Raw genomic sequence first — 17,364 nt, 5'->3', positions numbered from 1 at the left:
CCCATGAATACATCCAAACGAAACAGTGTTCTTTCAGGGTCAAGGTACAAAACACAGTACCAACAGTCATACACAGCACGTGGCACATATAGCAGTAAAATATAGTCACACAACAAATATAGTCCAAGTCCCTGAGTCCATGAATGTTGCAGCAGTCTGTAGTCGAACACATACATCCTGCCTTCTGCCAAGCAAACACTTTGGGGGAGAGGGACAGCACCAACGTTAGCTTAAACGCTGCGCTACACCACCTCCAGTGCCAGCTCTTGATGCCTCTCTCCTGGGTGGCTGCAAACAGGCGGCCCCATGGCTTGAGGCCACATCCGCTCACCCTGCAGGGGTGTCAGTCACCCCTGCTGCCAGCCCCTGTAGTCCGCAATAAATCAGAAGACCAGACTTGCAGCATTACACATTAACAATGCCAAACAGGGTTTTGCAATCACAAGAAAACAGACTAAGACAATTGCTCGCTGCCAGTCTGCACGCCAACCACATTGCTGACTCTCTGACACAGGGAGCAGAACGATCTGCCCCAAGTCCAGCTTCTTCAGTTTCTACGCCGTTGGGGTAGGCCGCAGCACTCTTTAAGTGCTTAACTTCCAGCAGGGTCTTGAGATTGTAAAGAAATAAACAAAAGATAGTAACACGTTTGGCTGGCCCTGTAGAACCCGCCGCACCCCAGCACACTGCCATCTTACCGGAAGTTCACCAGTAGAGGCTTGTGGATTAGTAAGGTGTGTCCCAGAATGTCCTCCTCCTTGATATTTCAGTAATATATCAATATTACGGTGCCACGCCCACCACACCATTCACTGAGTGAATCGTTCAGCCATTCAACCCTCTCTATGACAGTAACAATATCACCCTCCTGTGAGCTCATTTGCTTTACTAGTAACGTTGCTTACACCAAAATAAATATAATCTTGCATTTCTTATCAGACTGAGGTTTGCTCTCCTTACTGGGCTTGCTTTGTTTCCCTTCGATATTTAACTCCACTGCCACCTCAACTGTAAATGTGGCCTGTGGCCCATCCCTATGAGTTTGAATCCCAGCGAGCACTCCCGCAGGCTGTTAGCCCTGTTTTGGTCCAGCCCGCGCAGGCATATCTTTCTGAGGTGTTCCTGCTGATCCAGAGGTCTAAATTTCAAAGTACATTGCTACCAAAGTATGAACTCCATATACAAGCAGGAGATTCGTCTTCTTGCAGGCAGCCATAAAGCAAAGAAACACAAGAGAATCCATGGAAAAAGAAAGAATCCTACACAGCAAAGACTGTCAGACACGCAATGTGCCCAAAAAGAACAAATCGGGCAAACAAGAATAAAAAAATAGTAAACCAGTAAGAAACAGAACATGAACCGCAGGGTCGCCGAAATTAGGCCCACAGGCAGGGAGCCAGTTCAGATCAGTAGATGGCTGCAGGCCACAGCAAGGGAGTCAGTTCTGTGCTGAGAGAAGTGAAACCAGTCCAGGGGCCCAATGGTTGCAGTCCACAGCCAAGGAGCCAGTTCAGCATTTTATCTGAGCCAGGGTCCCAATGGTCGCAGGGCACAGCCAGCAAGTCAATTCAGTGCGGAGACAAGTGCTGACAGTGACAGTCGGTTCACTGCTGAGGTATGTAAAGCCTCACAGAGAAGTTAGTCTTTCCCCCTGCGACTCTTTAAACTTTTTAACCTGGCTCGTTGTTGAAATCGACTGAACACCACTTCATTTTCCCCTCTCAGGCCACTCTCATCCAACCTGAAGTCCACTCCCAGCAATGGCCGCGGCCGCTGCACCTGCATTCTTGAGAGTCCAGCTTGCCAAATCCTTGAGGATACCGCAAAAATGCCAGGTTGTGCAGACCTCTCGACACCCTCCAGAACCTATCAAGCTCCACTTTAGATACACCCAATTACTTGGCCTCCTATCGCCGCCTGTGGCGATGAATTCTGTAGACTCACCACGCTTCGGCTAAAGAAATTCTTCATCTCCGTTCTAAAGGGATATCCCTCTGTTCCAAAGGCTGTGCCCTCCAGTCCGAGACTCACCCACTTTAGAAACATCCATTTTATCTGGGCATTTCAACTGAATCTCTCCATCACCTTGTCCAAACTCCAGCAAAGCCCAGGCCCATAAAATAAATCCAGGGAAAGAAGTTAATTCCGCAACTGGAATGACTGTGGGGGCCTTTAAGTACACTTGTAAATTGAAACTAGTTGCGTCAAAAAACTTACAATTCCCTCAGCCAGATAATGTATAATGTCCATTTCAAGGTACTCAGATCTCTAAGCAAAAGACAGAGCCATAGTCCACTACAGCACGGAAACAGACCCTTGTGAAATAAAACTTGAAAGCTGTAAGCCATCTGGTGGGTCAACAGGTCATTAAATCAGTTGTCCTTCAGCTAACACCATCAGTCCATTTCCACAGGGACGGTTAGGAACTCTGCTCCACGAAATCATAAAAAGTCTCACCCTCAACTCAATTTTTACTCCAGACACCTTGCAGATTAAACACAAAACACCACTACACCTCAGCAAATAACGCAAGCACAGAAGCTCGTATCAAGCAGATGTCAATATTGGAAGGAGCAGCTTTGGCAAAGTGTTAATTGATTTTTTGCAGAATCTAAACATTCACAAAGAATATATTAAAAGAACATTTTAAACAAATCCATATTATTTTTGTTAAATTCTTTATTCTTTAGTGTGTGTTCTAACTGTACGTTTTATTCATGAAATATTTTAGCAGCTTGTGAAGTGTAATGGAAGTATTGTCAAAGTTATACTCACGTTATGCAGAACAGAGTGGTCATTCTGCAATGGTAGTCGGAGTCACTAGCCATGGGCAAATACATTGTCAAAGCTATACTCATGTTAATGCAGAAGAGGGTGGTCATTCTGTGAAGGTAGTTGGGGTCACTGGCCTTGGGCAAGTACATTGTCAAAGCTATACTCACGTTAATGCAGAACAGGGTGGTCATTCTGTGATGGTAGTTGGGGTCACTGGCCATGGGCAAGTACATTGTTAAAGCTATACTCACGTTAATGCAGAACAGGGTGGTCATTCTGTGATGGTAGTTGGGGTCACTGGCCATGGGCAAGTACATTTTCAAAGCTATACTCACGTTAATGCAGAACAGGGTGGTCATTCTGTGATGGTAGTTGGGGTCACTGGCCATGGGCAAGTACATTGTCAAAGCTATACTCACGTTAATGCAGAACAGGGTGGTCATTCTGTGATGGTAGTTGGGGTCACTGGCCATGGGCAAGTACATTGTCAAAGCTATACTCACGTTAATGCAGAACAGGGTGGTCATTCTGTGATGGTAGTTGGGGTCACTGGCCATGGCAAGTACTTTCGGCACAATGGCGGATTCTGCCCAGTCTTTGCCAAACTTCTCCACCAACTTGGTCAAGTTGTTGGTCGCGGCCTCGCGAATGGCGTACACTGCAAGACAGCATTGACAGGTCAAGAAATGATCTGATCGCTGTTACTACTTGATTTTCAAATATGTACCTTGCTGATAAAATACAAAGTTCCGAAATGAAATGCTCGTACCACCTTCTTCAAAGTGTCAACCTGTTCCATACCAAGTTACACACAGTGGAGGAAATTATGCACTTGGAAAGTAGCATTTTAATATACTTATTTATCATTGATTATTTATTGAGATACAGCGTGGAACAGGCCCTTCTTGCCCTGTGAGCCACCCCCGATTAACCCTAGCCTAATTATAGGACAATTTACAATGTCCAGTTAACCTACCAACCAGTAGGTCTCTGGGAGGAAACAGGAGCACCCGGAGGAAACCCACGCAGTCAGGCTGAGAACGTATAAACTCCTCACAGGTGGCAGTGGGAATCGAACCCAATTGCAAAGTGTTGCGCTAACCAGACGCCACTGTGTTGCCCCATTAGATACTTAAAAAATACTTCGAATAGATTACCATTATTTATTACTTAGTAGTCTGATTGGTCATTGTAAACTGTCCTGTGATGAGGCGAGGGTTAAATCGGCCGGTTGCTGGGCAGTGCGTCTCGTTGGGCCTGTTCCATGCTATTCTCGAATAATTAAATAAATAAACGTATCGGTCAAAGTCAAGTCTGTTTCTTGTTGCCATGTGTACAAGAGTACGACAAGATTGCTTGCAGCAGTAATAACTGGGGGGGAGGGGGGCGCCGGTGTTTGAACTATGATGGTATTGGACATTGGACAGGAACCTGGGAGTACAAACTGGGATGAATGCACTCAGAAACACACAATTGAAATGTGGAAGTCGTTTTGGGCTTCACTTGGATGGAGCTCTGCAGAGTTTTGTCCCATTGAGACAGGGAAAGAACAGAAGGGTGAAGGAGCCATGCTTGACAAGAGATGTGCAACAGCTAGTCTAGAAGCATAGGATGCAAAGATCAGCCTGGGCTCCAGAGGGTTACAATGTGGCCAGGGAGGGAGTGAAGAATGGACTTCGGAGAACTAGGAGGGGCCACGAGAAGGACTTGGCGAGTTGGATTCAGAAGAACAAACTTGAAGAACAGGTGGATGGCCAGAGTGAGAGTCTGGGCCGGCCAGAGCTAAAAGAGGCAAAATGTTTGGAGTCGGTGGACTTTGGGGGAGATCCGCAATGAATACTTTTCTTTAGTAATCAGCAGTGAGAGGGACCTTGATGCTTGCGAGGGCAGTGATATGCTGCAACATGTTGACATTGAGAAAGAGGATGTTCTGGAATTTTGAAAAGCCCTAGGATAGATAAGTCCCCGGGGCCAGATGTGATATACCCCAGGGTTACTACGGGAAGCAAGGGAAGAGATTGCTGCACCTTTAGTGATGATCTGGGCATCCTCACTGGCCAGTCCTCACCGGAGGAAGTACCAGATGATTGGAAGTTGGCAAATGTTATTTTCTTGTTCAGGAAAGAGAGTGGGGATGACCCTGGGAATTATAGACCAGTCAGTTTTACTTCACCGGTGGGCAAATTACAGGAGAAGATTCCTACAGACAGGATTTACAAGAAGCATAGTCTGATTCGGGAGAGTCAGCATGGCTTTGTGAGGGGCATGTCGTGTCTTGAGCCTGACCCAATCCTTTGAGGATGTGACAAAGCACAATGAAGGATTTTTGGTTAGGCACCTGGTAGGGTCACTCAGCATCATGGAAGCACCAGTAAGATGACATGGACAACTTTGAAGGACTTTCGTTCAACAAAAGTAACGATTCATCAAGGCTATACTCACCGCGATCCACCAGCCACGTCATGCACAAGGAGTTCAACTTCTCATCAAAAAACTCCACTCCCTAAACAGGTTTTGACAAAAGAAAGAATGTTGATAAAATAACCCCTCGAATTTCTAGTAGAACATGCCAACTTGCCACATTTGCATTCTAGCCGTCTTCACCTTTCGCTACTTACCAGTACAGTTTGCTAACTCCTTTGAGCCAATGGTGAAGGGGTCACACAAGAAAGACTGGCAACGTGCTCTAATAAACTGCACAAAACTAGATTGTGCCGTGGCAGAAGGCTACACAGAAGATACCCTATCTAAGGTACTTGCATCTAGTATTTTGACTATCCTTAATTAATTTCTTTGTGTCAATACCAGAACTATGATCCATGAAAAATAGGAAAAATCTTAAAAGTGTCCGATGGTTTAATGCAGACAGTAAGAACGTTACTGACCACTATCGGTGGCGTAGCAGTTGGCCTGACACTGTTACAGCTTGGGAATTCTGATGTCACCTGTAGGGAGCCAGTACATTTTCCCTGCGGAACGCGCGGGTTTCCTCTCACAATCCAAAGACGCACCAGTTGGGAGGTTAATTCATCACTGTTACCTGTCCCTGTTTAGGCTAGGGTTGGATCAGAGATTGCTGGGCAGCACGGTTCGAAGGGCAGGAAGGGCCTTATTCCTCCATGTACCTTTAAATAAATAACCCAGTGAATCCTATGCTACCACATCCACAGCAGGGTGCTATTTCAACTTCACCATTTAAACGTAATTATGCATGTGCTGGATTATTTAGATTACAGATCCCACACTCCTGACCCGCACAGTATCTCTCTTCGTCATGACAGTGCAGCATTCTACATTCACGTCTCCCATGTGGTTAAAACATTCCACTTTCTACATTCAGTCACTGGGAACAAGTTAGCCTTTGCATAATTCTCAGGTTACTTTGCTTCATATCCAGCACAGCTAACAATTCCCAGGGTAACCACGTGGCTGAGTAGCCCAACCACAACCTCTGCCCGTGACTCTGACTCAGACCTTGACAACTCTTTACCATAGAAAGTACAGCACAGAAACAGGCCCTTTGGCCCTTCTTGGATGTGCCGAACCATTTTCTGCCTAGTCCCACTGACCTGCACAAGGACCATATCCCTCCATACACCTCCCATCCATGTATCTGTCCAATTTATTCTTAAATATTAAAAAAGAACCCATATTTACCACCTCGTCTGGCAGCTCATTCCATACTCTCACCACTGTCTGTGTGAAGAAGCCCCCCCCAATGTTCCCTTTAAACATTTCCCCCCTCACCTTTAACCCATGTCCTCTGGTTTTTTTCTCCCCTTGCCTCAGTGGAAAAAGCCTGCTTGCATTCACTCTATCTATACCCATCATAATTTTATATACCTCTATCAAATCTCCCCTCGTTCTTCTACGCTCCAGGGAATAGTCCTAACCTATTCAACCTTTCTCTGTAACTGAGTTTCTCAAGTCCCGGCAACATCCTTGTGAACCTTCTCTGCACTCTTTCAACCTTATTGATATCCTTCCTGTAATTTGGTGACCAAAACTGAACACAATATTTCAGATTCGGCCTCACCAATGCCTTATACAACCTCATCATAACATTCCAGCTCTTATACTCAATACCTTGATTAATAAAGGCCAATGTACCAAAAGCTCTCTTTACGACCCTATCTACCTGTGACACTACTTTTAGGGAATTTCTATCTGTATTCCCAGATCCCTCTGTTCCACTGCACTCCTCAGTGCCTTACCATTAACCCTGTATGTTCTACCTTGGTTTGTCCTTCCAACATGCAATACCTCACACTTGTCTGTATTAAACTCCATCTGCCATTTTTCAGCCCATTTTTCCAGCTGGTCCAAGTCCCTCTGCAGGCTCTGGAAACCTTCCTCACTGTCTACTACACCTCCAACCTTGTGTCATCAGCAAATTTGCTGATCCAATTTACCACATTATCATCCAGATCATTGATATAGATGACAAATAACAATGGACCCAGCACTGATCCCTGTGGCACACCACTAGTCACAGGCCTCCACTCAGAGAAGCTATTCTCTACTACCACTCTTTGGCTTCTTCCATTGAGCCAATGTCTAATCCAATTTACCACCTCTCCATGTATACCTAGCGATTGAATTTTCCTAACTAACCTCCCATGCCGGACCTTGTCAAAGGCCTTACTGAAGAAAATCTACTTTGTGTTTGCACACCGAAACTGAGAGCGATTTGCTTCCTTAAAACCAAATACATACTAAATCCGGTATGATACAGGAGAGCTTAAGTAAGCTACAGAGAGTTATAAAATTAGTCAGCTCCATCGTGTGCTCCAGCCTCCATATTATCCAGGACATCTTCAAGGAGCGGTGCCTCAAAAAGACACTGTCCATCATTAAGGGCCCCACCAGCCTCTTCTCATTGCTACTACCAGAAAGGAGGGACAATTTGTCTGAAGACACACTCACTGATTCAGGAACAGCTTCCTCCCCTTTGCCATACGATTTTTGAGTGGACACCGTACCCATGAACACTACCTCAGTACTCCTGCTAGTTACCGACACAGAGGAGGAATCTACAACAACCAGTTTACAACCAGCACGTCTTTGGGATGGAGGAGGAAATCGGAGCACCTGGCAGAAACAGAGATGAGGAGTGATTTCTTCAGCCAGAGGGTGGTGAATCTGTGGAATTGATTTCCATGAACAACCGTGGAGGCCAAGATATTGGGTATAATTAAAATGGAGGCTGACAGGCTCTTCATTAATCAGGGTGTGAAAGGATATGTGGAGAAGGCAGGAGAATAGGGTTGAGAGGGATCACAAATCAGCCATGGTGGAATGTTGGAGCAGACTCAATGGGCTGAATGGACTAATTCTGCTCTCAAGGTCATTTGCTTCCAAACAATTGGTTTATTGATCATTACAGAATATCTGTCTGGTGCTTCCCTCTCCCTTCCCCTTTTCCCAATCAAAGATTCAAAGGTTCACTTATTTGTTTTCAAACATCTCTTTATTGCTTTTACAGAATGAAAAATAAACACATTCGATCATCCATAGGTTTGAAAGTGCAACAAGGTTAAAGAAAAAGGGAAAAATAAAATACATCAGAAATAAAAGGAAAAACAACGCACAAAAAAAGCAAACACCCGGCCATTAAAACCAAGCTGTCAGTTCAATTTGTTACTTTCATCATCCCAAATATTGTTCTCCAGAAACTTGTGGAAAATATCCCAAATTTCCCGACATTTGCCAAGTTTGTTTTTCTGTGATGTAGTTGATCTTTTCTAGAGCAAGATACAAAGTCACTCCTTTCAGCCATTGTGAAAGTCCACTGGTTGTGGGTTTCTTCCATGAATAGGCTATGCAACGTCTGGCTTTCAAAAAACAAATATTAAGCAGAGACCTTGCATTTTTGGAGGTTACAAAGTCCTTTGGATGAATGTTCAGAATACATAATTTAGGATCAAGGAGCACCTTTTTTCCAATAATCTGACTAATCAAATCCAGCACCTTCTTCCAGAAGCAGATTATCTGGGGGCACTCGCACATACAATGGAACAGAGACCCCTTTTAGTGATTACATTTAAAGCATGTTTCTGGAATGTTGGGGTTAAAGTGACGAAACCTGACTGGAGTAATGTACTGTCTGGTTATCCGCTTAGAATGAGTGTTCACTGACTGGGTTTGAACGAAGGAACAAGCTTCTGACCACTCTTTTTCTGACAGGTTCTCATGCAAATCAGTTCTCCATGCTTGTAGCATGTTGTTTGATGACTCTTTGCATTTACTTGCAAACAATTTGTATGTAGCCCCCTGGTAAGCCTCAGACTCGCTCAGCTCGCTTTCGTCTAGGGGGAGCAGCCTTCAGCCCCGCCAAACGGGGTGATCAGGTCTGTGTGGATGCTGTGTGATGTACCCCACACCGCCATTAACAGACAGTACGCCATATGCGATTAAATGATTACACTTTATAAGTATTTCTTGGTGATGGGTTAGTAGAAACAAATAGAAAAAAGGTGCCAAGTCAGTAACTATCAGTTCGGTGCACACTCGTTGGAGCTCTTACAGAACCGGGTCCCCCTTCCTCCAATCAATGTCCTCTGAGCTCCGCCAACTCACGAATGGGACCACCCTCGGTGATCCACCAAACACTCCACACGAGTCTGTCCTCGTCTCCTATCCTCGCTGAAGACCCTGGGCCTCGGACTCCCGCTCGGGGTCCGTGCCGTTGCCCAGCTTACAGCATCTCTCTCCTCGCGTCTCCTCTCTCTGTCCCCATCACGCCTTCTGCCCAAAGCCCACGAAAAAGAATAGCTTACAGACACACAAGAAAGAATACCATCTATCCCAATTGGTTAGCAAATGAATACAATTCCTGTATCAGTAATTATAACCCAAACAAGTTGCTATAGAGAACCACTGTCTCAGCAGTTAATAGTACAGAGAAGCCATTTTATTAGCCTTAGCAAGTAACATAAAAGAAGAAACCCTTACATGTATAATTCAGACACTTGTCCCCTAGCTTCAGATAATTTCAGAGTGATGTCTTCTAGGGTAAATAAAGGAGGGAGCTTCAAACTGTAACTTTGCCTGGACATAATAAAACTTTGCAACTAAAGGCATTTAAAAAAGTGTTTTGTTGGAATTCCATATGTGGCCTTGAGTTCTTCAAAAGACATAAGTGAATTGCCATTATAAAGATCAGACACCTTAGCTATGCCTCGGGGCGACCAAGTTTTAAAACTAGGATCCGCTCTGCCGGGCTGGAGCTATCATTACCAAAGGTAGGAGTAAACTGGGATAACTGTGATGTCTCACCCATTTACGCAAGAGCATCGTGCCAAATCATTGTTGTATTTTTTAAGAAAGGGATTTTAGATTGTGTGACCAGGTTTTTCTTATTTGCTGAATACATATATAGTTCTAGAGGGATATTGATCAACTGGGATTCCATTGAGACCCAAGGAGGGGAGTGATCCTTAACAAAATAAAACATTCCTGCTCTAATTTGGGCCGCCCAGAAATACCATATAAGATTTGGTAGCTGTAAGCCACCTCTATCATACGGCAGATATAACAGGGAAAGCCTGAGTCTTGGACATCTATTATTCCAGATGAAATTAGAAAAACATTTCTTTAATAAATAAAAGAAAGAGTAAATAACTACATAGGGATTGGATAATTATGTCTGCGGGCAGGAGCAAGCATGAACAAATTAGGATATAAACACCTGCAATGGTTGATACTTAGGCTTATATACAACATTTTGGACCAGTGGAAATGGTCCAGAAGGGTTATATGGAAACTATTATTACCATTTTTCTTAACAACTAATTCCATTACTTAGCCTAATTGGTTAGATTTACCACAGTACATAATTATCTATTTAAATGTTTATTTTCCTTTTATATCATCTCAATGTGTACTTAATGTATAAATAATTGTAGTTTTATACATATAAAAAAATGGAAAAGGTTATATGTGTGAAAAAAGTACGTGATATTTGTGAATTCCTTATCCAAATAAAAATAAAATTAAAAAAAAATAAATAAAAGAAAGATGATGGAGGAGAAAGTGGGATAGATTGGAAAAGGTACAGGAACTTCAGTAAAATTGACATTTTTAGAACGTTTATGCGTCCAATCAAATTTATGAGCAATTTCGTCCATCTGTTTGTAAGTTGAGTAACTGAGTCTGTGAGAGGTTTATAATTAGTTGGGATAATTTTACCAATAGTAGGAGTAATTTTAACACCCAAATAGGTAAACCCTGTTCTGACAAAATTACGTCATCCATGTACAGGGCTATGCGATGTTCTACATCTCCTATAGTTATTCCTGCTATGTTAGCCTGTTTTCAAATTGCCATAGCAAGTGGCGCAATGGCCAGGATAAGCAGGAGGGGAGATCCCTGTCTTGTTCCCCGTTGGAGTTTAAAAGATGCCGAAAAAAGCAGGTTAGTTAAAACTTCAGCCTGTGGGTTAGAATACAGAAGCTGTATCTTAGAAATTTTCCCCCTATTCCACTCCACTCTGTCGAAGGCTTTCTTGGCATCCAATGACAGAATAGCGCTATCGGAGCTTCCAGATTTTTCATAAAGTATATTAAGCACTCTTCGAATGTTGTGGAAGCCCTGCCTTCCCTTACAAACCCATTTTGGTCAGGGTGGACCATTTTTGGCAAGAGTGGCTCCAGCCTCCTAACTAATCCCTTACAGAGAATTTTGAGATCATTGTTCAGATGTGAGATTGACCTATAAGATCCACAAAGGGATGGTGGTTTTCCAGGTTTTAACAGTAGTGTGATTGCTGCCATATTAAGAGAGGAGGGAAGGGATCCATTGTCAAATGACTCCTGATACATATCAAGCAGAGGTGGTATTAGTTTAGTCTTAAAGATTTTATATATTTCAATCGGAATTTCCATTGGGCCCAGGAGTTTTCCCTCCCTTCATGTTAGTTATAGCTGCAGACAATTCTTTAGCCTCTAAGTTAAACTCCAGTGATGTCAAGGACGTTTCATCTCGGGGTATAAATTGTAACAAGTCGAGAAATTCCGTTTGTATTTGTGGAGCTGAATCTGAATATTCTGAGCTGTACAGATCTTGGTAAAATCTCAAAAAGATATTGTTTATTTCCTCTGCGACAACCGTTGTCACCCCCTCATCTGATTGTATGGAGTTTATTGCCCTTTCTGTTTGTGTCTGTTTGATGTGCAGGCCAAAGGTTCACTTATTATCATGTACAACTCTGAAATTTGTCTTCCCCAGATAGCCATGAAACAAAGAAAAAACATGAAAGTCATTGAATGGCATCCTGATCATCAGCCCCCCCCCCAAAACCACCCCTCCCTCCACACAGAAAATGGAACAGCAACAATCCCAGCCCACCCCCCACACAAAAACTAACAGAACATTTTACCCTGAAACACCCTCCCCTCGCACAACAAAATGAAAAGAAACAGACAATATAAAAACAGAATATAAAATCCCCAAGTCTGACAAAGTCCGCAGTCCTTAAACAGGGGTCTAAACCTGATTGTCTAAACCAGGGGTTTCCACCCCTACTTGGTTAATGGTCAATTAAAAAAAAGGTTGGGAGCCCCGAGTCTAAAGTAAGACTACCCATGTCAGTGGGCTACAAGTATAATTGTTACTATCGCACATTTGCTTCTGGTGCAAAAGGAAAGAAGATGTTCAAAGTTATTTCCGTCTTTAAACTAAAGTATCAATTTGATATGGGCAATCATTTCCATTCTGCAAATCATCCATATGGAAGCATTGCTAATAGACTATAAAAACATTTTAGAATAAACCACCCACCAGCAGCCCTGCAAGCAGAGGCATGTACTCGATTATCGCAAGGCGCACTCTCCATTTGGCATCTTCTGCTAATTCTACAATGGCTGGCAGGAGAGACTGTGCTAACTGGTGAATTCCAATAACTTCATTCACGCAGTCCAGATTGGAGATAATGTTCAAACGGACCTCAGGGCACTAGGAAGGAAAGGCAATTTTCTGAGTACAGCAAAGGTGAAAAACATTCATACTGCGAACGCTGTCTGACAAACACACTGGCGCTCCCCAGACTCTCTGCTTTCAAAGTATCATCTTGGACATTTATGAAATATTAATCCCACAAAAGAAATATGAATGCCACTTTCACACTTACAGTACTTAGGCACATGCACATCTAGCCAGGGTGCCAATGACTTTTGCACAGAACTGTACTTGCCAACGTGCAGTGGAGAGCAAGTTTGTAAATCTGGCGGGAGCACAGGATGTTGGGAATGGTGAGAGTGGAGCACCCACGGGAGGGGTGTGAGAGAGGTGGCTGAGGTGGACTGCCAGGGGCAGGAGGGTGTGGTGCGAGTGGAGACACACTCAGCCCTGAGAACACAAGCAAGGGCATTTGATTCCAAACAATTGGTCTATTGGTCATTACAGAATGTCTCTCTGGTGCTTCCCGCTCCCTTCCCCCTTTTCCCAACCAAAGAGTCAAAGGTTTGTTTATGATCAAAGCACGTATCCAAATACAACCCTGAAATTTGTCTTCTCCAGATAGCCACCAAGCAAAGAAAGAAGATGAAAGTCACTCAGAGAGAAGCATGAAACCTACACCTCCCCAGCCCTGGTACAAAAAATAATGGCATCCTGATCATCTGATCCCCAAAACTACCCCTCCCGCCACACACAAAACGGAATAGCAACATTGACCCCCCCCAACCCATCCCCCGCACAAAAAACTAACAGAGCATTTTACCCCCAAACACCCTCCCCTCACACAACAAAACGAAAAGAATAAGGCGATGAAGAAAACAGAATATAAAAACCCTAAATCTGAAAAAGTCCACAGTCCATAAACACAAATGCAGAACCAGGATATCATCCTACGCTATCACCGACATTCACCAAAAGAGGGGGACAGGGACACAACTCCCCTCTCCCTGCCCCCTTCCCACTCTCAGTCCACATCAGAGACCCATATCAGACATCTGTGAGGTTTATCATCACTCACAGATGTCAAGAAATTTGATTTTTTTTTGCGGCAGCAGCACCACAGTGCAATATATAAGAATTACTACAGGACCGTGCTAAACTCAGACACCCTAGCTATATACACCTAAGACTTTTGCATAGTACTATACATTATGGTCCAAGTTATGGTCACACGAGCAGTATGCCAGAAATTCGAGAGTCAGTTAGCAGAAGTGAGTGCAGTTGCTTTTATTAAGGAGAAGGTTCTTGGGAAGCTGAAAGTTTTGAAGGTAGTCAAGTCACCTGGACTAGATGGGCTACACCGCAGGGTTCTGAAAGAGGCAGCTGTAGAGATTGGGGAGGCATTAGTAATAATCTTTCAAGAGTCATTAGAATCTGGAATGGTTCCAGAGGACTGGAAATTTCCAAATGTCACTTCACTCTGAAGGGAGGGAGGCAAAAGACATGAAACTATAGGCCCTTCAGCCTGACTTCAGTGGTTGGGAAAATGTTGGGAGTCCATTATTAAGGACGAGGCTCCCAGTACTTGGAGGTGCATGGTTTCCTTAAGGGGAAATTACAGGCAGGATAGACAAGGGAGGGTCAGTGGATGCTGTTTACTTGGAGTTTGACAAGATGCCGCACATGAGACTCCTTAACAAGTTAAGAGCCCATGGTATTACAGAAGATATCCTAGTAAAGATAGAAGATTGCCTGACTGACGGGAAGCAAAGAGTTGCAAATGAAAGGGGCCTTTTCTGGTTGACTGCAGGTGACCATTAGTGTTCCACAGGGGTTGGTATTGTGACCGTTTCTTTTCAAGCAGATGTCAATGATCTGGACAACGGAATTGATGGCTTGGTGGTCACATTTGTGGATGATACCAAGATAGGTGGAGGGGCAGAGAGTCTGTAGAAGGACTTAATAGATTAGGAGAATAGCAAGGCAGTGGCAGTTGGAATATACTGCACTGACCGAAAGTGTTTCTGGTAGGTAGGATTTCTCAGCCTTGGGCGGCAGCCCGCTTAGGAGAGGGAAAACCCTGATTTTAAACCTCCACTGCCTTGCAGTCATGCCCACCCATGGGAAAGGCTTTGGGGGTAAACCCCTAAGGCAGTTTGATGTCGTTTACAGCTTCACTCTGGCAACCTCTGCGATGACACTGGTGCCGAGCTGTATTGGCGCTTGCCCTTCCCTTCGACAACATGAGTGATGTGGAGAGGGGGAGCCTGCTGCATGGGAAGAGCCGGTCCTACAAACCTTCCTGCCCAGTAGAGGACACAGTCCACCAGAGGCACAAACCCATCATCCCCGGGATCAAAGGGTGCCTACTACCAGAAACGTATGGCCATGCACTTTGGTAGAAGGAGTAAAGACATGTACTATTTTCCAAATGGGCAGAAAATTCAGAAATCAGACGTGCAAAGGCAATTGGGAGACCTCGTGCAGGGTTCCCTAAACGTTATCTTGCAGGCTGAGTTGGTGATACGGAAAGAAAATGGAATGTTGGCATTCATTTTGAGAGGACTAGAAAAGATATAAGGGTAATGCTGAAGCTTTATAAGGCATTGGTCAGAACGCAGTTGGGGGTATAGTGAGCAGCTTTGGGCCCTTTATCTAAGATGTGCTGATATTAGAGAGGGTTCACGAGAATGATCCTGGGAATGAAACATACAGGAGGAGTGCTTGACGGCTCCGGCTCTGTCCTCGATGGAGTTCAGACGGGAAGGAAGAGGGGTGAATCTCATTGAAACTTATGGAATATTAAGAGGCCTAGAACAGAGAGGAGGTTTCCTGTGACCAGAGGGCACAGCCTCAGAATACAGGGACGTCCATTTAGAACAGAGCTGAGAGGAAATTTCTTCAGGAAAGGGCGGTGGATCTGTGGAATCCATCAACGCTGAAGGCTGTGGAGGACGAGTCATTGGGTATACTTAACGTGGAGGGTGACAGGTTCTTGATTAGTCAGGGTGTTAAAGGTTACGGGGGAGAAGGCAGGAGAATGGGGCCGAGAGGGTAATAAGCCAGCCATGATGGAATGGCTAAGCAGACACGATGGGCTGAGTGGCCTAATTCTGTTCCTGAGTCTTAATTTATTGTCCGTTCACTCTCCCTGAGTGCAGGCGAGCTCCTCGGGAGGGCCATGGGAGGAAACAACGGTCATTTTGTGAAAAGCTGCATTTCACAAAAGAAAAACACTTGAATTTCTGTGTTTGAGAAATCTTTCTGCACCTTTGGCATAAATAGATGCAAGATACTAATTACTATTAAATTATCCAACAGTTCAAATCATGATTCGGCAGGCTTTTTTCTTGATTTCATTTCAAACTAACAAATAATTCAAGGCTTGAATTAACAGCTGCCAATTTGAAGATGTACACTTTGAATCTGTCAGCTGTGCCTGGAAAATCGAGGCATTTCTGACATTTGGGGAATCTTTTCGGGTGTAGCACATGAAGGGAATCAAGTCTGCAGACATTGGAAATCCAGAGCAATTCACCCAAAACGCTGGAGGAACTCAGCAGCTCAGGCAGCATCTATGGGAATGAGTAAACAGTCGGTGTTTCAGGCCGAGGCCTTTTATCGGGACTGTAAAGGGAGGCAGAAGATGCTAGGATATAAAGGTGAGGAGAGGGGAAGGAGGCCAGCTGGAAGGTGTTAGGTGAAGACAGGTGGGTGGGAAAGGTCAATGGCTGGAGAAGAAAGAATCTGAGAGAGGAGAGGAGAAGAGAGTGGACCACAGGAGAGATGGAAGGAGGTGGGGACCCAGGGAGAAGTAATAGACAGGTGAGAAGTAAAAGCTCAGAGTGGGGAATTGAGGAAGGAGAGGAGAGGGGAGAGATTTTTTTTACATTTTTAAAAATAATCTTAATTCTGTAAAAATAATGAAAGAATGCAAATTTCCATATAAATTAAAAAAATCCAGAATTTGCACATGCAACAGTTTTGTTTAAGTTCACGCCAAAATAAACAAGGAACTTGATGGATGGAGAAATAACAGCTCCATCACACCATTAACCGATTCATCTTTAATCCAATATGCACAGATTACAAACCAGCTCACATCACTGCTTCTAAAGAACGCACTGCACATTTGCTCTTATCTGAAGCTCTCAAACTAAAAGAACAGTTCGAGAGACTCCGGTGGAAGAAACAGTTGTTATTCCATTCATGATTCATAAAAACATAAGAAATCGGAGCAGGAGTAGGCCATCCGGCCCATCAAGCCTGCCCCGCCATTCAGTAAGATCATGGCTGACCTGTCCATAAACTCAGCTTCACCTACCTGCCTTTTCCCCATAACCCTTAATTCCCCTACTATCTATCCTCTCCAGCCCTTTACCTTTCCCACCCATCACCTGCCTTCAACTCCCCTCCCCTACACACCAACCTTTCCCATCACCTGGTCTACCTATCACCTACCAGCTTGTACTCCCCCCATCCTCCCAACCTTCTTATTCTGGTGCCTTCCCCCTTCCTTTCCAGTCCTGACGAAGGGTGTCAGCCCAAGGGTTCATTCCCCTCCATAGATGCTGCCTAACCTGCTGAGTTCCTCCAGCATTGTGTGTGTGTGTATGTGTGTGTGCACGCGTGTGGCTGTGGATTGCCAGCATCTGCAGAATCTGTGATTATAACACTTTAGAATGCTGGACA

At 44.3% G+C, this 17,364-nt stretch overlaps 1 protein-coding gene across 1 annotated transcript in view; it reads right to left on the bottom strand.

Annotated features, from left to right (window-relative positions):
- LOC140203592 (serine/threonine-protein phosphatase 2A 65 kDa regulatory subunit A beta isoform-like) overlaps window positions 1–17,364 on the bottom strand; it is a 116,870-nt gene that overhangs the window by 44,963 nt on the left and 54,543 nt on the right. The window contains exons 12-14 of the mRNA XM_072269640.1: window positions 12,556–12,729; window positions 5,218–5,278; window positions 3,279–3,433 (exon numbers count right to left, since the gene is read on the bottom strand). Coding sequence (XP_072125741.1) covers window positions 3,279–3,433; window positions 5,218–5,278; window positions 12,556–12,729 — 390 coding nt within the window. The remainder of the gene's footprint in view (window positions 1–3,278; window positions 3,434–5,217; window positions 5,279–12,555; window positions 12,730–17,364) is intronic.

The sequence above is a fragment of the Mobula birostris genome, chromosome 10 (genome assembly GCF_030028105.1).
Source record: "Mobula birostris isolate sMobBir1 chromosome 10, sMobBir1.hap1, whole genome shotgun sequence".
In the NCBI taxonomy this organism is placed as follows: domain Eukaryota; kingdom Metazoa; phylum Chordata; class Chondrichthyes; order Myliobatiformes; family Myliobatidae; genus Mobula; species Mobula birostris.
The sequence above is the reverse complement of the archived record's forward strand: the minus strand, read 5'-3'. Positions and strand labels throughout refer to the sequence as shown.